Source organism: Castanea sativa, chromosome 9 (genome assembly GCF_040712315.1).
Source record: "Castanea sativa cultivar Marrone di Chiusa Pesio chromosome 9, ASM4071231v1".
NCBI classification, from domain to species: domain Eukaryota; kingdom Viridiplantae; phylum Streptophyta; class Magnoliopsida; order Fagales; family Fagaceae; genus Castanea; species Castanea sativa.
The window spans coordinates 18642926-18667637 of record NC_134021.1 but is presented as its reverse complement, the minus strand read 5'-3'; the positions used below and the strand labels follow the sequence as shown (position 1 = coordinate 18667637).

General features: G+C 34.3%; 2 protein-coding genes across 4 annotated transcripts; one reads left to right on the top strand and one right to left on the bottom strand.

The window, feature by feature from the left end:
- The first annotated feature begins 468 nt into the window (after positions 1–468).
- Positions 469–7086, top strand: LOC142610794 (vacuolar-sorting receptor 1-like). Its single transcript, XM_075782736.1, has 12 exons — positions 469–1089; positions 1699–2391; positions 3109–3197; positions 3309–3378; positions 3469–3552; positions 3760–3836; positions 3954–4035; positions 4716–4798; positions 4897–4960; positions 5430–5558; positions 5962–6068; positions 6635–7086. The coding sequence occupies exons 1-12, from the start codon at positions 795–797 to the stop codon at positions 6731–6733; spliced, it is 1872 nt and encodes a 623-aa protein (XP_075638851.1). The 5' UTR covers positions 469–794; the 3' UTR covers positions 6734–7086.
- A 402-nt stretch (positions 7087–7488) lies between these two features.
- On the bottom strand, positions 7489–13692 carry LOC142610795 (protein FATTY ACID EXPORT 3, chloroplastic). Of its 3 annotated transcripts, none has more exons than XM_075782737.1 (7): positions 13272–13692; positions 12050–12443; positions 11575–11742; positions 9421–9467; positions 9299–9336; positions 8153–8257; positions 7489–7868 (listed from the first exon to the last, which is right to left on the bottom strand). In XM_075782737.1, exons 1-6 carry the CDS (start codon positions 13521–13523, stop codon positions 8167–8169), a joined length of 990 nt encoding a protein of 329 aa, XP_075638852.1. In that variant the 5' UTR covers positions 13524–13692; the 3' UTR covers positions 7489–7868; positions 8153–8166. The 3 variants fall into 3 exon arrangements, with proteins under 3 accessions (XP_075638852.1, XP_075638855.1, XP_075638853.1); XM_075782740.1 differs by having other exon boundaries at positions 12050–12440; positions 13272–13669; XM_075782738.1 differs by having other exon boundaries at positions 7602–7996; positions 13272–13687.
- Positions 13693–24712: the final 11020 nt, after the last annotated feature.

The following is a 24712-nucleotide window of genomic DNA, read 5'->3' as shown; positions in this document are numbered from 1 at the left end:
ATTTTGCATCTTTATTCTAAATTTATTTTTTACCGATTATAGTTAAATTTTGTAAATAAATTCTTATAAAAATATTTAGAGTGATTTATTAATAATATAAATAAAAGGGGTGTTAATTTTTTCAAATCTTAAAGAAATTTTTTTTTTCCTTCAAAAATGAAGTGCCCTACTTAAAAAAAAAAAAAAAAAAAGTGTAATTACGAAAAGTATCTTTAAAAAGACTGCATAAATCCTATATTCCTATCCAATATCTTCAAAAAACAATAAAATATCTTTACGAAAGGTGGTTTAATGCACTTTCTGAAGACAATTCATTTATTACTTCTCTTCCTATAAATCAATACGTGGAATTTGGATTTGATTTTCCGGTAAATTTACTTAGCTGGGAAGGAATAGAATTACAGTTAGAGCGTAACTGACACGTCTCTCTATTCCAAGTCTTCCAATCTTCTTTTTGATTTATACCTATTTGGATACTTTTCTTTTTCTCTATAACAAGCACTTAGTAAGTTCCAAACAAGTCCCTTGTGTCGCTTCTCTTCAGTTTAAGCTTTAGACCCAGGTAACGTTTTACAGTGCAAAATCAAAAAAAAAAAAAGTTTAATTCCGATCTGGGTTCTCAAAAAATCGAAAATTTACATAAAAATAAGAGCTTTAAGTTATCAAAATTGAGTTTAAAAAAAAAAATTTAACTGTACTTATTGCAATCTGAATTATAGGTTTGTTGGGTTTTTGAGGAAAAACGCAATAAATAGTTTTTCTTGATCTGAGTTGTTCTTATTTTGAGTTTTTGGATGAGGGAGATGGGGAAAAAGCTTGGGCTTTTGGTGTGGGTTTGGTTTATGCTATGTAGGTTTTGTGTGGGAAGGTTTGTGGTAGAGAAGAACAGCTTGAAAGTGACTTCACCAAGCTCTCTGAACGGTCTCTATGAATGTGCAATTGGGAATTTTGGGGTTCCTCAGTATGGAGGAACCATGGTTGGCACTGTGGTTTACCCCGAAGCCAATCATAAGGCATGCAATGACTTCGATGTCTCCTTCAAGTCCAAGCCTGGAGGCCTACCCACCTTTCTCCTAGTCGATCGAGGAGGTTAGTTTTTTATTTTATTTTAAAAAGGTGTCTTTTAATTGATCATGTACTTTAAAGTTTCAATTTTTATTTTCAGTTTTATTCTTGGTTACCCATTTAATTATAAGCTTTGAAGAATTTCTGTTTTTTTTTTTTTTTTTTTTTTTTTTTTTTTGGTGATAGTTTATGGTTGTGATTATGTTATTTATGGCATGATGACAAAGCAGATTGTGTCTATCTATCGTGTATGTATGTATTGAATAATTTTTGTCACTATCACGATTATAATGTAAATATGTTTTAGTTGCCTATCAGGGCTTATTCTTTCTTCATCAATATTTTATTGTCCTTTGACTGGATTCTATTCAATTAAGTTTCTAATAGATTGTAGGAGTTCGCTTTATTTGAATTGAAGTACTGGTTACCAAGTTTTGAATTTTTGCTATTGAGTTTTGCTTCATTGTATATCCATGCAAATTGATACTTATTCCTCCTTCAGTGAATTGTGATGACATGAACTCTCTCCAAGGGCTGTGGCTAAATCGAATGGCAACTTACATAATATTTGTATTTTGTTTCCTGTCTTCTTTTGAATGCAAGTTTTCACATATGACTTTGATGTGCTGCCAGATTGTTACTTCACCTTGAAGGCATGGAATGCACAGAAAGCTGGAGCAGCAGCTATTCTTGTTGCGGATGACAAGGTGGAGCCATTGATTACCATGGACACTCCTGAAGAAGAACATGCCGATGCTGAGTATCTACAGAACATTACCATTCCTTCAGCCCTTATAAGCAAATCCTTGGGGGATAGCATTAGAAAAGCTCTATCCAGTAAAGAGATGGTTAACATTAATCTTGATTGGACTGAGGCTCTTCCACATCCCGATGAGCGGGTTGAGTATGAGTTTTGGACAAACAGCAATGACGAATGTGGACCAAAGTGTGACAGCCAGATTGACTTTGTCAAGAATTTTAAAGGAGCAGCTCAGATACTGGAGAAGAAAGGGTACACTCAGTTCACCCCACATTATATAACTTGGTATTGCCCAGAAGCTTTTATTTTTAGCAAACAGTGCAAGTCTCAGTGCATCAATCATGGGAGGTACTGTGCTCCAGATCCCGAGCAGGATTTTTCTAGAGGGTATGATGGGAAGGATGTTGTGGTTCAAAATCTACGCCAAGCTTGCTTTTTTAAGGTGGCCAATGAAAGTGGAAGGCCATGGCTTTGGTGGGATTATGTGACAGACTTTGCAATCCGTTGCCCAATGAAAGAGAAGAAGTATAATGAAGACTGCTCAAATCAAGTTATTAAATCCCTTGGTAGGTTGAAGACTCAATGTGAATGTTTGCATTTTGATATACTGATGCATATTTCCTTTGTATTCTATGCATAAAAGATTGTGACAAAAAATTTCAGATATTTAATAAGATCTTTAGATGTGCCCCTTTTGCATTGTATATTGTCACGTCACCTTAAACACACTTTTTAAATTTTCTGATTTGTCTCTGGAATTTTTCTAATTTTACCAAAATTTTATTTAGGGTTTATTGCCACTAAGTTTCAATTCTAATTGGACTGGAACGTTTTCCAGTGACATATTTTGAATGGATGATTTATATGATATTCTGTGAATTTGGTGTCATCCACAATGTTGCAATCATTCTAGTGCCAATTCTTATTATTTTATTTCTTTTATTCTATTTAATTTTTAAATTAGCCAATAACTTATTGATATCAACTTGTTGGTCTTTGTTTTAGCTACAACATTATTTTTCTTATATCATCTTTTAAGCTTTTGTCCATGACTGGAAACGCCATGATTTTGGATATTTCTGCTTGAATGAAATACCTCAGAATGTCATTTAATTTATTTAATTCTATAGGGTGCCTGGAAACACAATTACTCAGTTATTGTGTCATTGGTTTTTTTTGCTTTTTTTAATTTAATAGGTAGTAGCAGATGAGAGCAACCTTATCTTATAGATCAAACGATAGTAAACTGAGGTTCTTATGTTTCTTGCTATGTACTTTGACAGATGTTGACCTCAAGAAAATAGAAAATTGTGTTGGAGATGCTTCTGCAGATGTGGTCAACCCAGTTCTTAAAGCTGAACAGGATGCACAGGTAAACTCCTAGAAGACTAACAGTTCATGGTGCTTATATAGCCTATCTCTTCAATTTCTCATTGTGTGTTATGTTTTTTCTCATCTTGCTCTTGTAAAATTCTAATTTCAGATTGGCAAAGGCACCCGTGGAGATGTTACTATATTGCCAACTCTTGTAATAAATAGCAGACAGTATAGAGGTTTGAGGAAGCTCGTTACAGATCTTATTAACTGTTCAAGTGCATGAATCTGCTCTGTAATCTTTATTTTTATTATAATAATGGTTTCAGGTAAGTTGGACAAGATAGCAGTTCTCAAGGCCATCTGTGCAGGATTTGAGGAGACCACAGAACCTGCCATTTGTTTGAGCAAAGGTCTTTAACTATCCTTGTTATGTTTGTTTGTGTGCATGTGTGTGTGGCCTTTTAAAGAAAGAGCAATTGCTGTGGCATCACTTTATACTACAAAAATCAAGACAAGTGAATTCTAAGGAACCCTTGTCCATTTGATATTTATTCTATGATCTCAATTACTCTTGTCCATCTGATATTTATTGTCCTCCTATGGTTTCTTCCTTGCAGATATAGAAACAAATGAGTGTTTGCACAACAATGGTGGCTGCTGGCAAGACAAGGCTGCTAACGTAACCGCATGCAAGGTATGTTCATTGGCTTAACATTTTGTTTGTATGTTACTATGAGAAAAAAATAAAAACTTTTTACTTCATTTGTTTCACTGTTTCCTTGGTTCTTATGTGATGCTTGCTATTTTGTAGGATACTTTCCGGGGAAGAGTATGTGAATGCCCTGTTGTGCAAGGTGTGAAGTTTGTTGGTGACGGTTATACTCATTGTGAAGGTAAAATTTTTCTGTTCATAGGGTGCTAGTTTGGTTTCAAGATAAAGCTGATAAAACAAAATTATATAACCCACATTGAAAGCTATTTGGTAGTTAATGTGTAATGTAGGTTCCAGTAACTATAATTCTGTCACTATGGAAAGGGACCAATGAACTAGGAGTTTCTCATAGGTGGGCCTACTAACTTGCTTGATACCAGTGTCTTCCTTAAGTGATACTGTGAATGCAAATATGACCCTTTCTATGCGGTACATGTACTCAAGGATTACACTGAAAACACACATTGGGTACCTTAAACAAACTTGTCTGTGCACATCTCTAACATGATACTTCTGAAAAACAACTTTTTTGTTGCCATGACCTTGGTGGTTTTAATTTTTAGAGTAACTTTTTTGTTGCATGGCCAATGAAATTGTTTTGGACTGTGCTGATAATAATAGAACCCTTAACAAGACACAATTACCTACTTGGAAAATGGGGCATTATGGTATTTCATTCTTTTCATGGCCAGAGTGGGGCCAGGAGAGTTGTAAATCTTATCTAGATTCCTCTTACATATAGGAAGTAGAAGTATCTAGAGATCAATATGGCAATGTTCATTAATGAAAAAATCTGCTATTTTTTTTTTTTACTTACCTGTTTCAGTTTTATTTATGCCATGATTCTGCTTTGTTTAACAGCTACAGGGGCTTTACGTTGTGAAATCAATAATGGAGGTTGTTGGAAGAAAACTCATGATGGCCGAACTTACTCAGCTTGTGCTGTATGTTGTTGAACTTTAAATCAGTTAGTGATTCATATTTTTATATCTTGCTTTATGTTATTGTTTCTGATCAAACTGGATCTCTGATGATTGAGCAGGATGACTCAAAAGATTGCAAGTGTCCACTAGGATTCAAAGGTGATGGAGTCAACAACTGTGATGGTATTGTTACCCTTGATCTCTTCAATTAATAGAATCAGACATCATATCCATTATAAAGTGGATGAAGTGGGCTTATTAAAATGTCACATTGTTTACAGGCTCCTCCAGTCCATTGTCATAAAATTTCCATCTGAAACTTAAGGGCGAGACAGCGTCATACATAGTTACAAAACTTAACATTTATTGCAGAATAAGCTATTTCATAGAGCATATTAGTGATAGACCATACATAGAAAGACAATCTATGTCAATTTTGGTTTTTATCTCCTCATATTTAGTATTTCATCTCCTGATATCTTGTTCTTTATATATGGGTTCTAAGCCCACAGTCTTTTGTAGGCCAGGAGGAATGGGGTAATAGTTACAACGAAGTCATAGGCTTACACATGCTTTTATTTCATGTACCAACAGGAATTAATGTTGATTCACCATACATGATACATGTTTCTTTGCTGTGTTCTTGCTCCAGATGTTGATGAATGCAAAGAGAAACTAGCCTGCCAGTGCCCAGAATGCAAATGCAAGGATACATGGGGCAGTTATGAGTGCAGTTGTAGTGGTGGTTTATTGTACATGCAAGAACATGACATATGTATAAGTAAGTAACCTGAAAGTGCTTGTTTTGGTTATATTTTGATGTGATACACATAGGGGGCAAGTTCTTCATATTTTCACTAACCACTGATGCAAATCTACTTTTTTGCTGTATTACTAAATAACAAAATTTGCATCTAGACACCAATTATGAATTTACAAGGACGAACTTGTAGAAATTGCTAGTTAGTTTCCTTTTTAAAATAATCATTTATTTTGATTTGGTTGTCATAACTCCATGGCTGTTGGGATCTGAGATTGATCTGATATACCAGAGAAGGTTTCTGTTATTTCTATGCCAGTCGAGTTTGATCATCCTATGTTATAGAACACTTGATTACTAATTTCTCTTTAATGTAATTTGCCATTTGTTTTCATCTGCTAAGTTTTCTGTTGGAAAATTTTAGGTAAAGATGCCAAGACAGAGGTGAGTTGGAGCTTTATTTGGATTATTATTCTTGGCTTGGCTGCTGCTGGGGCTGCGGGATATGCAATTTACAAGTACAGAATCCGGGTATGTTTGCTGTTGCATAAAATCGTAGATACATTATTAAGTTCATTGGAATAGGCCTTGATTCAGAATGGATTAAGATATATATCCATATAATAAACTCAAATCTGCTTGCATATTTTCTCATGTCTGCATGTGAAGAAGAACCTGAAGTTGTTTGATCTAATAAGAAAATAGTAAAAAGAGATTACTATAAGATGCTAGGAGTGATTTGGGACACTGTTAGGTCAGTCAACGTCCTTGAAACCAACAGGAGAGACTAGTAGGAACATAGCAAAGGGGAAAAGAAAAATTAGAACGAGGGAAATCAAGAGAGAGAGATTTGAAAGGGGAACTTAATATAGACTCTAGTTTATAATTTTTGTAATTTTGGGCTATACGGATTAGTGAGTTGAAAAATCCAAAGAAATGCTTAGCAGAGTGTAAATATGCAAGATCTAGAAGTGTGTGAATTTAAATTTGTCAGCATCAGTCCTGAGAGATCTAATTTGCATCATAAGATTTAACTTATTGATGGACTTGAATTGTTTACTAATACAAATTCTGTTTTTGTAAATTACTTTATACAGAGATACATGGATTCTGAGATACGGGCAATCATGGCGCAGTACATGCCATTGGATAATCAAGGAGAGATACCTAATCACGTTTCCCATGGGAATGTATGAATGGTGGAGATGTTAGGTGCAACTCGGATGATTAGAGGATTACAAATCACCAAATTCGACGTTGCATTTGCACACCACCCACATTTTATTGATTAGTAGGGGATTGTACTGTTTTCAACCTGTGGCTAGCCGCAGCCTTTTTCTTTTTTTAATTTTTTTTAACATAAATCTAGCAACAGCTTTGATAGTCAGAATTTCTGTGTTTATTTTGAGAGTTGGAAGTTTGTCCTTTCATTCTGTTCTTATCAATGTAAATCTGTAGCCTAATTGATGCATATGTTTCCCAACTTATCAAGGGTACAATTTTGCTCAGGATGGAAGCAAGTATAACAGTTTTTAAGTATTTTGTTGTAGTTCTATTCTCACTGTAGGTTCAATCTTCAGTGTACTGGTTCCCACCTGGGTTGATGACTTACTTTATTTTTTTGCTTGATACTCGATATTTCAACAGTAACTCGTAAGAAGTGAACAGAAATCTTGTTGTAGGTGGAGGAGGTCCGGAGATTTATGAGACCTCCGGTATCATTTAACTAGATGTCATTCAAATAATGTGGTATTACCTACACTGTTAGATAAAATATTGTGTCACCTGTGTCGAAAAAAAGCATGAATTGGAGATCTTCAAATAATGAATACACATCCATGTGGTGCAGGCATTAGGCAATCCTATTAGTCTTATTTTGTTTTCATGGAATAATTGATGATGTAATAAAGTAATAAAGTGCAACGAACTAAGAAGTAAAACTAGGCGTTAATTTCTAGAAACAAATACACTTAAACGTGTAAATTATCATGGAATAAAAAAAGGGATCAACAATCTGATAAGGACCACCAGCAAAGAATTCTGCATGACCATAATGAACATAGGTTGTCAAAAAGATAAGGTTAAAGATGAAGAAAATCAAATCACTTTGTAGCATCTCCCAAACTGAACAGAGCACGTACACCACATTATAGTAACATCTACATTATTTCCTAATAAGTATATAAAATACAAAACTACAACTGAATCCAGCGAGAGCCCAGATTCTCTTTTGCCTCAGGCAAGCATTCTTCAACCTCAATGAACAATAACGCCTCAGAGCTTACTCGGGGTGTCCTCCTGAAGCTGTTGTAGTTCAGTAAAACTTGTATCCTGTAGCATATGGAAATGTTAATTTGCTTTTTCTTCAAACAGGAGCCATACGCCCATATGTCTGGGTAAAAAGGCTTAAAGTCAGAATTTAAACTGTAAATCTTGATCCAGCTTGGAAATTCCTGCTACTATTAGTGGCAAATAAAAAATTGATTAAAAAAGGTAGTTATTTATTTGAATGAGACCAAACATACAGTTTGTGCTCCTCTATGGAGAAAAAAAATCCATCACTCACTTAAGCATAGATGAAACAGAAAGACTAAACATTGAACAAATCAGCTAACCTTACACAAATGAACTAATTTTCCGTCTGGTTTTCCAAATTTGAACCTCTGTGCTTTTTGCGATCCAGTATGATCCTATAGATAAAGAATGCTACCACTGCACCGCTGCAAGGAAAAAGAAATGTTGCACATAAGTATAAAATCATGCAAAAGTATCTAAAATTTATCTCAGGATGCATAATTTATTTAAGCTCTCTCACATAAAAAAGGTGCATCTGCTGGTACAAGTTTTCCTCTTTGTGTGTGTGTATGTGTGTCTGTGCAAGCCCCAGAGAGAGAGAGAGAGAGAGACTAAAAGAAGCAGGAGGCAGAAGGAAGTAGACAATACAGAGCTCCTCTAGCGGGAGCTCAAGTGACCAGATTACGGCCATCAACCAACACAGCAGCTTGAGGATAAAGATTAGGAGTTCTCAGAAAGGAACTTGGATTAATTAAATAAAACCATGTAGAACAATAGAACGACCAAATGAAGCACTGTATAGTTGAACAAGATCTTTTCTTTTGATAAGTACACTGTATAGTTGAAGCATAATCTGCAGCTTTACAGTGGGACCTCAACTAGCCCAATAGGAACCATGGGAAACCATACATTGCCAAAAGCATCCACCTCGTATGATTTATCAACTCAATTAAACTAATCAAAAGCTTTTTCGTTTTTACTTGGGGTTAGCCACACAACTCATCTCCATCATTCTCATCTTATCTTGCACCATTATTCCTACTAAAAGACGGAACATCTTGGGCCATACTATAATCCAAGACTCTTCTCTTCAGGCTTGCCTAACCATGAGTTGTAATGCAAAGATTAGTTGGAAATGGTTGGCAAGCAAGCCAAGCTATATATAGTTTTTGCCTGACTGGTGACATGTTTTAGACAGACAAGGATTCCCATTGTGTGATTCAACTACATCACTATTATGCAGAATAACGAGTCAAACAGCGTCAATAAAGCCCAGTTCCAGCACTCAAGAAACTGACAATAAATTATTGGTAAAACAGAATAAGAAACTTCTCTTATTTTTTTTCCAATCAATTAAGAAACTGATGAAGATCAAGATTTAATGCCATCCACCAAAGACCAGGGTGCTTTTTCCTCCAAAGAAAGAAGGAAACGAAAAACATAAAAGTCATAAGAATAATAAGAACCTGATGACTGTGGAAACAAAGCTCAGAAATGATGGAGCCTGCAAGCAGAAAAACCAGGAACAATAGTAATCAGAAGCTGGAAAAATTAATTGAAAATAATAGCTAAATGAAGAATCTATTACCTGAGACAGCTGGCTTAACTCCCGCAAAAATATTATACTTGCAATAGCTGCAGGCCCCAACATTCCATTTAGAAATAATTTCATAAGAGGCATAATATATAAAGTTCAAACAAAAACAATAAACAATAAATAAGCCAAAATTCCAGCTTCAAATGCCAGTTCAAACTTCAAACAATAAACGAGCGCATTGAACGTCTGAAATCAAACTACAAATAGACTTTTAACATCTGAAATCAAAATGAATAACATACCACATCTATATCACATGATAATATAACGGTGCCAACAGACCTTTTATCCTTTTTTAGTTCTTTTGGTCATTATAATAATCTAAAGTAAAAATTCCTCTATTGATCTTCAAATTTGGCCAGTAATACACTTATTTATTAGCTATCCAAAAAAAAACTTATTTATTAATAAGTACCAGAACATAACAGACTGAACCAGATGACCAGATTTACACCCAAAAGGCCAAAACCTATATGTAATTAAATCATTGAGGTCAGGGATTATGCATGGGAGAGGGGCTTATCTTGAACATTAAATCAGGCTACGAGTCCATTTTAGAAATCCACCCATTCTACAAATTTATCACAAAAAAGAAATTCACTGTAAAACATGAAATTTTAAGCAGATTTATCCTTTAGCTCTGCCTTCTCCTTGCAACATAATACCAATCAACTCTTCAGATTGGAATGCAACTCCAACAATATTTATTGATTTTCTGTTGCATATGTTCACTTAGGCTTCGTTTGGGAGTTCATAAGGGAAGGGAAGGGAATTGAATGAAATGTATTTAAGTAAGGGAAAGGAATGAAAAAGAATGGAATGGAATGGAATTGAGTAACATTGATTGGATGTTTTAAAATAAAGGAATGAAAATGAATGGAATGTAAGTAATCTTGTTTGGGAGTAACATAGAGAGAATGGAATGGAATCATTTTATGACGATATTACTATTAAACCCCTAATTTAAAATAAAAAGTTTAATATATAGGGGTATTTAAGGAGTTTTAGTACAAATTTCATTAAATCTAACTCCATTCCCTCCCATTTTCAGGAAGAATGAAAATTTGAGATTTTAAAGGAATAGAGAGGAGTAGATGTTCTCTCCTACTTATTCAATTCCCTTTCACTTAAGCCTCATTTGGGACGAGGGAATGGAAAGGAATGAAAAAAATAAATTTAGAAGACTTAGTCAAGAATGAAATGGAATAAGTCCATTCTCTTATATGGGAGTTTAAGTAGGAAGGAATGGAATAGGTAGGAGAGAATACTCATTCCTCTCTATTCCCTTAAAACCTCAATTTTCATTCCCCGAAATTGGGAGGAATGGGAGGGAATAAAATTAGATAAAGCTCCCAAAATACCCCTATATATTCAACCCTTTATTTTAAAATAGGGGTCTAATAGCAATATTGTTATAAAATGATTCGATTTCATTCGATTCCATTCCCTCTATGTTACTCCCAAACAAAATTACTTACATTCCATTCATTTTCATTCCTTAATTTTAAAACATTTAATCAAGGTTACTTAATTTCATTCAATTCCATTCTTTTCCATTCATTTCCCTTACTTAAATACATTCCATTCCATTCCCTTGTGATCATTCTATTCCATTCCATTCCCTTATGAACTCCCAAACGAAGCCTTAAATTCCCAAACAAGAGAATGGACTTTCCATTCACTCCATTAAAACTCCCAAATAAAATAAGAGAAGGGAAGAATATTCTGAAATTATTTTTTTTCATTCCTTTCCACTCCATTCCATTCCCTCCTCCCAAACGAGAGCTTAGTCAAATGGAGATGGGATGACTTGGGTTATGGCATATATAACCTGTAAAGGTCCAAACTCCCAAGCCCAACAACAGAGAATAAAGCCACCAAGGCAGGTTACCCTAAAAAAAATCATTGCCCCCCAAATTTTCCTGGCCATGCTTTTCACATTGATTAAATGAAAAGAATGGAAAGCATTATTTATCACATAACATATAACAGGCATATACCAGACATAAACAGTTAAGAGCCAAGTGAACAAGGTATTCCAAAACATGTGGGATATATTCTGATCACTAAAACAAGTAAGATGATCATAAAGCCAATTGTGACATAAGAGCAAGCAGTGCAGACGCTAAATTAAAATAAACTAACCTGCCTGTCCTTTCAAGGCTAGAGGAAATAATTCTCCTCTTTTATATGATTTTAAACTTGAAACGCTCAAGGCCAAAAGAGTGCCACCAAGGATAACACCAAATCTAATGGCAGCAATGTTTCCCGTTAGCATGAAGGAAAGAAAGCCACCAACAGAAAGGAGCAGACCTGCAAAGCATTAGCAGCATCATGACAAGATTGAACTGAAGCATAATAAAAGCACTTCATATCATTTGACATCATCGTCTGCTTAATTCTTATACAAGCCTAAAAGTATATTAAAACATAGCATAGTTCCAACAAAGCTATATAGCAACATAAAAATTTGCATCAGAGTATGCATGTTTAGTGCCATTACTACTCATGCTACTGCATCTATACCCAAACTGACGCAACCAAGCCCCCAAATGAAGTGCAACAATAAAGCATCAAATAGCAAGTTTTGGCAAACAACGCTCTCATACATTGCACGTACCATAGGGAATCCCAACGCGGAAGTCATGAACTCTAGAAATCTCTTTCAGATCTTCAGTTGGCATATTAAATGTCTCCACTATATCCTTGACTGGTTCAGGGGAGTTCTCAGCAGCTGTGGAGATATACACTTTGCCTTCTTCACTAATTTCCTTTGCTATCTCAATCAAATCATCTCTTGCCTTGTCTGCCTGTATTTTCAACTGTTCAGAAGTTTCTTTTAGGATGACTACTGCTTTCTTAGAGTATAACTCGTATGCTTCTTGTGAAACGCTTTGCATCTTCAAGGCTTGTTCTTTGAAAGATTCTAGAAGCTCTTTCCAGACTTCTTGTGAATCTTCAGCTCCCAAATTATGATCATCTTTTCCCTTCTCCACTTCAATTTCTTGACTCTTCTATAGAAATTATTTTTCAAAAAAAAAAAAAAAACCGTTAGGATACTCTTAAAATAGATCAAGCAAGAAGAAAATTTTGAATATACTCACTAAAGAGCATGGATGTGACAACAACAACAAAAATAATAATACATAAGCCCTACTTGATGCCACACCTTACATAAGTCATAAGATATTGCCTTTCTTCACAACATCATACTTTTATTTTCCTTTTAATCAAAGATGGATGAGGTTATTAATAATACTATGTTTCAGCAACAAACAAAATTCCATTACTATGTAACAATGAAGCTTTCTTACAAGCTCAACAAGCAAAACTGAGATGACACATGCCATTGTCGAATTCGTCACAATCATTTGTATATTTCCAATAGCAACAATAGAATCCTTTTTTTTTTCAGGGGCTCGGACGAACCTAAACACCAACACCTCTAATTAAATTACACACTATAAAACACAGCTTCAACATAAGAACCAACAGGTACATCAAGCCTTAATCAAACATAATTCCCGTAACAAAACCAAAGAAAAAGCACCCCACTAAGTATTTTCACCTAAGAAGTAACACACACACAAAAAAAAAAACTCTAGCTTTGCCATGTTCAATAATAGGCATCCCGATTTGATTTCTATGAATAAAACAAAAAACTTTAGCATGAACTGAATAACAAAGCTCGAATTCAATCACCCAATTCAAAACCCAACACCAAAATCAAAAGCAAAAAACAAAACTGAACTAAAATTAACATATTTTCTATACCCAAAAAGAAATTTAAACAAAACAAAAAGAAATACACTTCAAAAAAAAATAAAAAAAATTGGCTTTACCGAATCCTCATGTGAAGCAGAGGAAGCTACTACAATGAATCTGCGTGGTGGGTTCCGAGAAAGAAAACGAGAGGAAACCCCATTGGAAGAAAGGGAAACAGGTTTGGGCAAAAGAGAGAGCTTGTAATTGTAATTGTAACTGTAGGTGCGAGTGCGAGGCCTGAGGAGTGAATCGAAGCGTGAAAACTGTACCAACGAAGACTTCGTCGACCTGTAGCTAGGGTTAGGGTTTAAGAACGAAATCGACTCCATTGTACCACTCGTTTTTCCTTTCTCTTCTCTTCTATTCTCGGACCAATACACAAACACAGAGTGTAGCGTGTAGAGTCTAGAGAGAGAGAGAGAGAGAGAGAGAGAGTTTTTGAAAGAGAGGCGAAGCTGACGAGGGGTTTTGTTTTGTTTAGTACCAGAGATAGTTAGCTGAGGGAAATATTTTTTTTTTTTTTTCTATTTTATATTTGTTTATGAATTTCAATTTCAACCTTGAATCATGAGTCATGACAGCATGTCTTTCTTTTGTCACAGAGTCATTGGTCCGTTTTTAGTGTTGGCTTATTAACCAGTTTTTGGTGTAGATGAGATTGGAATTTTAAATAATTTGTTGGGTAAAAAAATATTTTAGTATTTAAATTTTAACAAAAATTTTTTATTTTGTTTCTAAACTTTAAAAAAAAAAAATTTCATTCCTAAATTTTATAAATAATTTTTTTAATAGTTTAGAGAGATAAATAGAGATGAAAAAAGAAAATAAACTTTTATTGCCCGTTTGGATACAGCTTTTATGGCTGCGTTTGCGTTTTGCTTCCTTTCTTTTTTTTTTTTTCTTTTTTTTTTTCAAACTCAGCCGCAAGGTTTGACTATTCAGCCATGAACAGTTCATTAACTTTTTAACTTTTTAACAATTTTTTCATTAAAAATGGGTCCCACGATACTATTCACACATTTAAAAATTATTTTGCTACAGTGTTTTCAGTTTTCAGTTTTCAGTTTCAGCAAAATAAGTTATATCCAAACGGACTCTTAGTAAAGTTTAGGGACTAAAATTGTATTTTACCCTATTTGATTAGATGAAAAAAAATTATCATTGAATTAATTTGAATACACAATTTTTTTTTTTGAAAAAACAAAAAAAAAACATGTAATATATTTTTTGTCCCCTTGAGATTATAAAAGTTTTTTTTTTTTTTTTGAGGGGGTAGATTATACAAGTTCATAAATTATTTTTTACTCATGATTCTTATACTAAAAAAAAAAACAAGCTTTATTATCCTTTTAAGTCAGGTTGTTTTTTATTTGTTCATTTACATTTTAAAATTTTTATTTTGATTCTTTATGTTTGATTACATTTTTTATATTGATTATGACGTTCATTTTCATTAGTAATCTAATTTGATCCTTAAGTGTTATTTATGGTTAAATATTTTATGAAAAAATATCTTTAAAAATATTATAAAATATTGAAATATCATCATTGTAAAACAAAACAAAAAAAGCATATTATGAATAATCAAGCTATTAACAAAAATTGTTTCTTAAAAAAATGTTATTAACAGAAATAAATGGCAATGTTGTTATGAAATAAAAAATAAATAGCCAAAAATGAAACATTTTGAAATGTAGATGACCAAAATGAAAACAATCCCAAATTAGTATACTTTAGTCAACTTTATAACACATAAAACAAACATTTTTGTGTTTATTATGTGTATTTTACTATTTACTTCTTCTTAAAATGGAGATGTGTGTAATTTATTTTTAATTGTTTTTTTTTATAATGATTTATTATTAATTTTTGTTCAATATAAAATGCAATTATTATTATGGATTAGAACTGTAAGTTGTTGATATGACCAAAATTGTTTGCATATCATGTGATTAAGTGCTTTAGATCATATGATTAAATTTGTCTAACAAAATTAAAAATAAGGTTTGATTTGTCACATTGATTGATTATTCAAATAAAACGTTCAAAAACCAAAATGACACTTTAATTGTTGATATTTTCAGAAATCATTTTTTAAAACTTATGGTAATTGCATGTGTTCCCTCTAAATTATAATGTAGTTGCAATGTTTCTTGAACTTCAAAATTGATCAACGTTTTTTCTCAATTATTGATAACAATTATTTTAGCTATTGTCATAATAATTTTCACAAAATATTTTACTACCGTTGAAGTGGTAGGTTATTAATAATAAATAAATAATAGTAAAATGAAATTAGTAGTTAGTTCATATGTGAACCAATATACTCAGAGAAAATTATGAATTTTCAAATGCTTAGGAACAGGATGGGAGAACCGTATCATGCTTTGGTGACACGTAATCAAATATGGAATTTTGTTTTGTGAAAGTCCCACTGAATCTTGGAAAGTGGTGGGTCTGTCTGATACGATCCATTGCTTCTCTGTGGGCCAGTCTTGCTTGGGCCTTTGGCCTTTAGATCCTGTCATGGGGAAGGAATATGCTTTTGCTTTTGGGTGAGAGTGAGAGTGAGAGTGAGAGTGAGTGAGGCCTCTTCAAAACAAGTAGAAATAAACTGAAACCTTTGCAATTCGCTTCAACATAAAAGATAATAATAGTGGCACATGGTGGTGACTTTTATATTAAATTTTACATGTTATACCAAATACATACATATACAAATAACATGTATCTTTGTAGTCCTATAAATGATTAACATAATTATTAATATTTGAAGATCCACACCAAACTATCAGCCTCCCATCGTCCTAGTTTTCAACATTTTGGTAGGAAATGGGTCCTTTTCTTTCTCACTTCAATACCCACAGCTCCGTAATTAGAATACTATAATTTTGAGATGTTATATATTTGGTTTCTCAATTAAATTTAATCATATAGTTGCATTGACTAATGAATTACATAGTTAAATTTAATTATTCTTAGAGCAAGATAATATTTCCTTTTGTACTGTATTGGTTAATGCATTCACATTATTGAATTTAAATGAGAAATCCAAGATATAACACCTAAAGCTTAAAAGTTTATACTTGAACTAGTCTACCATTTTGATTATATTGTTGACTGGACTCTCTAATAACCCTTTCACATTTCCCTTAGTCGAAGGAAGAGGTCCTTCTCTATTTCAAGTCCGGTCCATTTCGTCTATTTGATGGTTCACATTAAATTTTTTACAAATCTTCTTATCAAAAAAAAAAAAAATTACAAATCTTTTTTTTTTTTTTGAGAGAGAATTTCAACTTATGGTGTCCACTCCTGACGATAGCTCTTTATCATTAGATCAAGACACCAATCAGTTTTTGGTGTAAACGGGGATTGAACCCCAGATTTCTTATTCAACCATAAAATACTTTACCAGTTAAGTTAGCTGGAACCTACAAAAATTTTACAAATTTAAAAGTGTACAACCCATTACGTTATATAAAATTTTAAATGACATGACATGTTATATATTATTAGATCAAAAAATCTATGCCGTAAAATAAACTGGGTTTGAGATGGAGAAGACTTGCATGAATAAAAAATTATAGGTCAGTTGGTATTTCCCGAACGAACCAAGTCAGGTCCTAGTGCATGCGAGCCAATTGGAGATGTGTCTGTTTAAATTTTCAAAACATTCGATTCTCTTTCATGGGGTTACTAGGCTTAGCAAAAGAGGCAAGAAAGGGATAGATGCAACAATCTGAATTGAGTAACAAGCAGCAGTGCTTTCACGTTTCAATTCCTGAATCAATAGACAAGCAAGGCACCTAAGCAGCTTTTCTCTCACACAAAAGAAGCATGCCTATCACATTGGTTTGCCTAATCTGTTGCATTTGCTCAGATTAAATGTGCTCAGGACCAGCCCAAGATTGTTTGAGTTCTAAGGAGAGAATTTTATAGGGGTCTTTTTAACTCTAAATATCGCTTAAATAATATTTATTTATTTATATTTAATTTCAAATCCATTGTCAATTCTTACTTATTAATATGACTAATTTACCCAAAGTGAGCTAATGATAATTATTATATAGGTTTCACAAATTGGCATATCACCAATGAAAGAAAAGTTATTCAAACATTCATTTTATAATATTATTTAAGTAAAACCGATCATATTCCTGTCATATTAGTTTGTAATTTTTTTTCCTAAAATTTGTATTAACTTTAGTATTTTTCATACACTTAGGGTCCGTTTGGATAGAACTTATTGCTGAAAACTGAAAACTGAAAACACTGTAGCAAAATAATTTTTAAATGTGTAAATAGTACCGTAAGACCCATTTTTAATGAAAAAGTTGCTGAAAAGTGAAATTTGTGGGTTCATGAACAGTGCACAGATGCACTATTCATGGGGGAATTGGTCAACAACTGCGGCTGGAAAAAAAAAAAAAAAGTTGAAAACGCCCAAACGCAAAACGCAACCAAGATAAGTTGGATCCAAACAGTCACTTAATGGTGACTGTGTTGTATTTTTATTAATTCTTTTTTTTTTTGTGGAGAAAATGCTAAATTCATTACAAATTTTACTACAAAAAGCTTACAAACTGATGTGGCAATAAGGTGGCACTTCAATAAAAGAATAAATGAGTATTGAATTACTTTATTGATGACATATCAATTTGTAAGGCCTATGTAATAAAACTTGTAATATACTAGCATAACTCTAATATTTTAGGTCTTCTTAAGACTTTTTATTTAATTAAGAAAAAAAATTACACCCCCCCTATTTAGGGGCCTTTTTATGTCACGGGGCCTTAGGCCATGGCCTAAATGGCCTAGGGTTAGGGCCAGCCCTGAACGTAGCAGTAGTGCCACCCAACTCTTAAAGCTGTTGTTTATTCATATAAGGCAATTGTTTACTCCGTATTATTATGCATCAGCATCTTATTGTAAGGAAATAGCAAACTTAATCAAATTTTATAGAATATTTGAATGCAAACAATAATTAAAAAAAAAAAGATCAATGCACACACTGCAATTTTATTATTACAACTACCATAAGAGTTATAAAGATGATTAACATTGTTTGAGTATAAACCAATTTTTACATTAACTTTCGTTTCTAAATTATGTTTTTAGGTGACTCAAGATGAATCTCAAGATTCTATTACTAGTTTGAAATGAATATTGGATTTATGAAAATTAGAGCTTGGGGTTCAAAAACATCCAATTTAATAGGACTTTTTGAGAAATGTATAAGTTAACCAGGAGAATAAGAAATCTCAAAGTAACTAATTTCCTAATTTGACTAAGTTTATTTGCCCAAATTACTAAGCCTATTTAAAGTGAACTAGATCGAAGTGCATCATCTCAAAGAAAAACAGTGCAAAGTAGATCAACTCTGAGCACCATGTAAAAGCCCAACTTGGAAGAGAAGCCCAACTTCTCCGTTGTTTCCACATAAAAAAGCCCAAATATTGGGCACCACCGGTCCAATTCCAACCTATAGGAGCAAACAAAATTTTCTAGGTTCAGGAACTTGAGAAGAATCAGGGTCCGTGTTCACGTGCTATTCTTCCAAAAATCCATGGCATCCCGTTTTGTTTATCATAAAAATTAGGCTGAAGAATTCCCACAATTCTTATGCTAATTTTGTTGAGTGTTGATGAAACACCATTTACGCCACTCTCTTCTTCTTCTTCTTCATTTTTTTTTTTTTTCACAATAAGCTTGTCTGTGTATGACAACCCCAAAAAACAAATTCAAGATCAAAAAATAAATAAAATCTAGTAGCATTTTGGTTTTCTTTTGTTTTGTTTTTTTTTTTGGACTTAAAAAGTAGCATTTTGACTTTAGACTTTACTTCATTTCATTTCAGACCAAAAGAATATCTCTTATTTTGAGAATATTTCCACAATAAAGTCTAGGTGGAGAATCGTTAGATGAAAAGTTATGTCAATAGTCGGTCAAGATGAGAACTAGTAACATCTTGTCATTAGTTATTAATTAATTAAACTTTTCGATTGTTTCAATTTTTCTAATGGAAGCATCTCAAATTCAAATTCCCCTCCTCCATTGTTGTAATTAATTAACAAAAAAAAAAGAAGAAGAAAAGAAGCACTAGATTGTTAGCAAATTGGAAACTTACTCCAGATTTATGGAATATTCTAATGCAAACAATAAGAAAGATCAGTACACATTAATGCATAAATTTATGAGATTCATTAAAAATTAGTTATGTCCACAAGATTGCAGCAATCATGGATTTTCTTGCATGGATTTTGAATCTTTGATTTCCGCAACTTGGACCAGTTTGTGATTCAAGTCATGGGTAAGTATACACAATGCTTTGCTCCTGGTAATCTTCAAAAGAAATATAAATCTATTTCCTAACTATTAACGTGACTTCGAAAATATAATAGTAGGGGTGGCAATTCGTGTTCGCGTGTCGGGTTCGTGTCGTGTCAAGTCATGAGTATTCGACTACATAGATCAACACTAACCTGACATGTTTATTAAACGGGTCAAGATTTCTCAACCCTAACACGACCCATTTATTAAACGGGTCAGTCGTGTCGACCTGTTTATCAGATTTTATCAAAATGAAAAATAAAAATTAATGAAAAAACAAACAAATAAATATTTTTAATATAAAATTCAGAACTAACGAGTAACTGCATTACAAATAATCATTCAAAATTAAAGCATATCCCAATATCACAAATAATCAATCACAATATGTCAAAGAATATAAATCACAACAACTAATAAGTTCATATACCTAGAGTTTGAAGGGTATATTGGTAAAATATCATTTAATTAAACGGGTCAGACGGGTCAAATGGGTTCTATGTGTTCAACACTAACCCAACCCATTTATTAAACGGGTTAGCCGTGTCAACCCGAATATGACACGAACCCGTTAAGTCTCAACCCATAACCTGCTAATTTCGTGTCGTGTCATGTCGGGTTCGCGGGTCGTGTCAAATTTTGCCACCCCTATATAATAGCCCCATCAACTATAAGGTGAAACATGATATTCAACGTAATCTTCTCAATTTCATTTGGATTACAAACATGTAGAAATTATAATAAACGGTCGAGCTTAGGTATCTAACACAACAAGTTGTATATTAGTATATACATCATATTTTCCATATTTCCTTTCTCTCATCTTTTTCCTTCAAACAAAATAAAGGATTATATAAAGTCCTTTGAGTCCTTTCTCTGAGTCTTTTGGCTAAATATTGCAAAAAATTGAGTTTATTTGTGATATGGGTACTATTCAAAGTTATTTGGAAAAACGAGGAAAAAGAGTGAATTTCAGCAACACTGTTGCTGAAATTCTAACAAAAAGTATGAGAGAGAAAAGATAAGTGATATGATGGGAGAAGGGAGAAAAAAATTTGAATTTTAGTAATCTCATTACCAAAATTCTTGCTTCTCGAGACTCTGCCCAAGTGAGTGTGAAGTGCCCAAAGTGCTAGTGCTAGGTGGAGTGCCCAAAGGGAAACCAATTGTGGCAACCAAGTTGCCGAAATCTTGGGGAGGAATTTAAAATAAAATAAAAATTGCGGCAATGGTGTTGCCGAAATCTTGGCGAGGAATTTAAAATTTTTTTTAAAAAAATTGTGGCAATTGATTTGTGACAATGGCATTGCCGAAATGGAAGAAAAAAAATTGTGGCAATGGAATTGCCGAAATAGGAGGAAAAAAAATTGTGGCACCAAAAATTGGAGGAATCAATCAGCCAATCATCTCACATCTCCATCTGATTCTTATTCTCCAAAGTACCTGGAATATATTCATTGATCATTCCCAATTAAACCTAACCTACTGATATCACACGTAAAATCTATGTCATGGATTCTTTTTTATCTTTTCATTTCTCCTATTCGTTATAAAAGGCAGGCACCATCCCTAAAACATTGCATCTCTTCACAAAGTTACATTTTGCATATTGCTTCACTTACCTCCGATTTTTCAGTTATTCTTCTGCTTTGCTTTAGTGTGCACAACTAAGGATTGTAAGTTTTGGATTAATGTGAGTTTTTTTGCTTTGCTTATTAACTTATAGCTCTAGAAATTAACAGATTTATTATTATTGTATAAATATATGCTTTGTAAATATTAGAAGTTAATACATTGTAAAATATTATGTACTATAGTAGTTAATATTGTTTGTATGACTATGATCATGATTATGATTATTGTTGTTGTTGTTGTTGTTATTCAAATTTTAGATTAATGAATTTTTTATGGTTAGGACTACAAGCTTTTTTAGTTATATTTGAAATTTACCATAATAAATTGTAATAGTCACCATATATGAATTTGATTATTTTGTAATTGATAACATATAATCAGCCTATGGCTTAGGTGCTTCTCAAAAAAAAAAAAAATTATACTTTGATGCTAGGAATACTTTATTTTCACTCATTGCAAAATATTGCCTTGTAAAGCAAATCTTAAGTTCTTGTTGATATTTTTATACAATATCTTGAACTCTTTTAAGGGTCAAACCGATTCACATAAACTTTTTAGTATTGTTGTTATTTTGTGTTAATTTATTATTATTTGATTTTTTTTTTTGTTGCAAGTATTACTCTATATTTCTCACTCTTTCAATTGGTATCACAACTGTGGTAAGCATCTCAACTCTCTAATTAAATTTATGTAAGTGTTTTGTTAATTTTGAAATTATTTAATATTATTTATTGTTATTATTAGTATATGACCACAAAAATTGTATTATTGTGATCTTTTTATAATCAAATTTACTTTGTTATTATCAATTATTACATCTATTACTTGGACAAAATTTATTGCATAATATGTTTGTTGGTTATTCATCAAAAAAAATATATGTTTGTTGGTTTATAATAAAGATATGTATGTGTATTATTATTATTATTATTATTATTATTATTATTATTATTATTATTATTATTATTACTACTACTTAGTACAATAAATCCTTCATTTGTGTTTCTTTTTCTTTAAAGTTTAGTTGGTGTGGGGAGTAAAAAGACCCAAGCGGGCATATGGGCCTTTGGGCTGTAGCAAGGAGGGCCGACCTGCTCTTAAGCTAAGAATCTGTTAGTACTGCGAATCGGCCCATACGCCGAGGGTCCGAGGACGCATCCGAGGGTAAGTTTCTCCTCGGATAGACCTAGGAGAACTCGAAGCTTCACTATGAAGGTCAAGGCAATATTCTGGAAAGACTGTTGGTTAAAGGGGGGAAACTCTGAACCTTCAAGGTACACCGGTGTTAGAAAAATACCAAAAGCAAAGGCTGCCACCTCCACATTAAAGACTCTGCACCTACCTCCCTGGCCGCATTAATGGGAAAGTGACCCCTGAACAGTAGAACTGAAACTTCTGGTCACTATTCAAAGGCACTAAGAAAAGAAATATCTAGGAGGGGGGGTTGGAGCAACACGTGGAAAAAGCATCAAGAAAAGAAGTATTTAAGGGGGATGAACGCCAAGAAAGGGGGGTCCAAGAAACAAAGAAAGAAAAGAAGAATTGTAACTTTTAAGAAAGAAAGATAAATAATACAGAAGTAGTCCTCGGTTCACGTCCGAGGAGGTCTATTTGCAATTATCGTTTATTATTTACAAGTGTTTGTAACTTTTAGCCTGTTATCAAGTTCTCAGTACTTCTAATCTAGATTTCAAGCCCACACTCTACAAATTTCATTGTTTAAGGCTCATTAGGCATGAGCCCGTGATTGTCTTTGGGTCCAAGTGCAATTGTGCACTTACAATTGGCGTCGTCTGTGGGGATCTAGTCAAAAAGGAGCTGGGATACTATGGCAGGCCTAGGTTCTCACCATGCAGAATCACAGGGATCACAACCGGAGGATCATTTCGAGCGTCTTGAGCGTCAAAGGGATCGTGAGGAAAGTGTCCATACAGAATACCCCAGGGCTAGCCATACTCAGGGCGGGGGTAGCACCACCCACGAGGATGGTGCTAAAGCCATGTAGAAGGAGAGCGGTCGTTTGAAAAGAAAGCTGCGCCGCGCCAGACGTAAGTCTTCACCGTCCTCATCTAATCCTTCTTCAGAGGAAGTTCGGGGAGGTAGTTACAGCTCAAGGTCATGCTCACCCCCCAGCGTAATGTCCTCTTGTGAGGAAGACGACCAGCCAGCTCGCAGACGCAAGAAGCTTCCTTCTTGGGGCTTAGGGAACGATGCTATGAGTCGGGCGTTGCACCAACTCTCCAAATCTCCATTTTCACGGAGGATTGAGAAAGGGAAGCTTCTTAGGAGGTTCACCCAGCCTACCTTTACCATTTACAATGGCTGGACTGATCCAGTGGAGCACGTGAGTCACTTTAACCAGAGGATGGCGGTGCACTCTCATAACGAGACTCTGATGTGTAAAGTTTTCCCCTCTAGCTTGAGACCTGTTGCTATGAGGTGGTTCAACGGCCTTAAATCGGGGTCTATAGGTTCGTTTGGGGAGCTCACTAGAGCATTCGCTTCGCGATTCATTACGTGTAGCAGAGTAACTCGGCCATTGGACTCGCTACTATCCATGACCATGAGGGAAGGGGAGACGTTGAAAGCATATTCCGACCGGTACTGGGAAATGTTTAATGAAATATATGGTGACTTTGGTGAGGTGGCGCTCAATACCTTTAAGGTAGGTCTTCCTACTGATCACGACTTGAGAAAGTCTTTGACCAAAAAGCCCATCCGCAGTGTACGTCGCCTCATGGATCGTATTGACGAGTACAAAAGAGTAGATGAAGACTAGCAGCAGGGAAAGGGTAAGGAGAAGGTTATCCCGCAGGAGAGAAGGGATTTCAGGTCGGACAGATACCACAACAACAAGCCGAGGAGAGATTACATCGGTCGATTCGGCTCGGCAGCAACTCAGGCCGTGAACACTGTGTTCCGAGAACCAGTACACCAATTGCTGGAGAAAGTTCGTAAGGAGCCCTTCTTCAAGTGGCCTAGTAAGATGGCAGGAGACCCTGCGAAGAGGAATCAGAACCTTTTTTGCCAGTACCATCAGGATGTGGGCCACACTACCGAGAATTGTCGGACCCTTTGGAACCACTTGGAGCAGCTTGTCAGTGAAGGAAAACTGAAGCAGCACCTGTGTCAACCCAATCGGCAGGGCAGTCAATCCGGCTCAAACAATCAGAGGAACAATTCATCTCGACCGGCGTTAGGAACAATTAATGTTATTTTTGCTGCACCTGGCAGGACCGGCTCGGGTCCCACCAGGGTGATGGCAGTTTCACATCCTTAGGCTGAGGAGTCAGGCTGCAGGCCGAAGAGGTTGAAGCTGAATTGGCCCGTCTTGGGATTTTCCAAGGAGGATAAGGTGGGGACTATCCAACCCCATGACGATACTCTTGTAGTTACTCTTAGGATAGGGAATTATGATGTAAGGAGGGTGATGATTGATCAGGGCAGCGGTGCAGGTATCATGTACCCTGATTTATTTAAGGGGCTAAGGTTGAAGTTGGAGGATCTCACTCCTTATGATTCACCACTTATAAGTTTTGAAGGAAGAGCCGTT

Coding starts and splice junctions, on each gene's coding strand:
- LOC142610794 (XM_075782736.1), top strand. CDS start 795: ATGAGGGAGATGGGGAAAAAGCTTGGGCTTTTGGTGTGGGTTTGGTTT. Junction 2,392..3,108: donor TCAAGTTATTAAATCCCTTG/GTAGGTTGAAGA, acceptor GTACTTTGACAG/ATGTTGACCTCAAGAAAATA. Junction 4,036..4,715: donor CGGTTATACTCATTGTGAAG/GTAAAATTTTTC, acceptor TTTGTTTAACAG/CTACAGGGGCTTTACGTTGT.
- LOC142610795 (XM_075782737.1), bottom strand. CDS start 13,523: ATGGAGTCGATTTCGTTCTTAAACCCTAACCCTAGCTACAGGTCGACG. Junction 9,468..11,574: donor AGCCTTGAAAGGACAGGCAG/GTTAGTTTATTT, acceptor TGGGGCCTGCAG/CTATTGCAAGTATAATATTT. Junction 8,258..9,298: donor TTTGTTTCCACAGTCATCAG/GTTCTTATTATT, acceptor TTTTCCTTGCAG/CGGTGCAGTGGTAGCATTCT.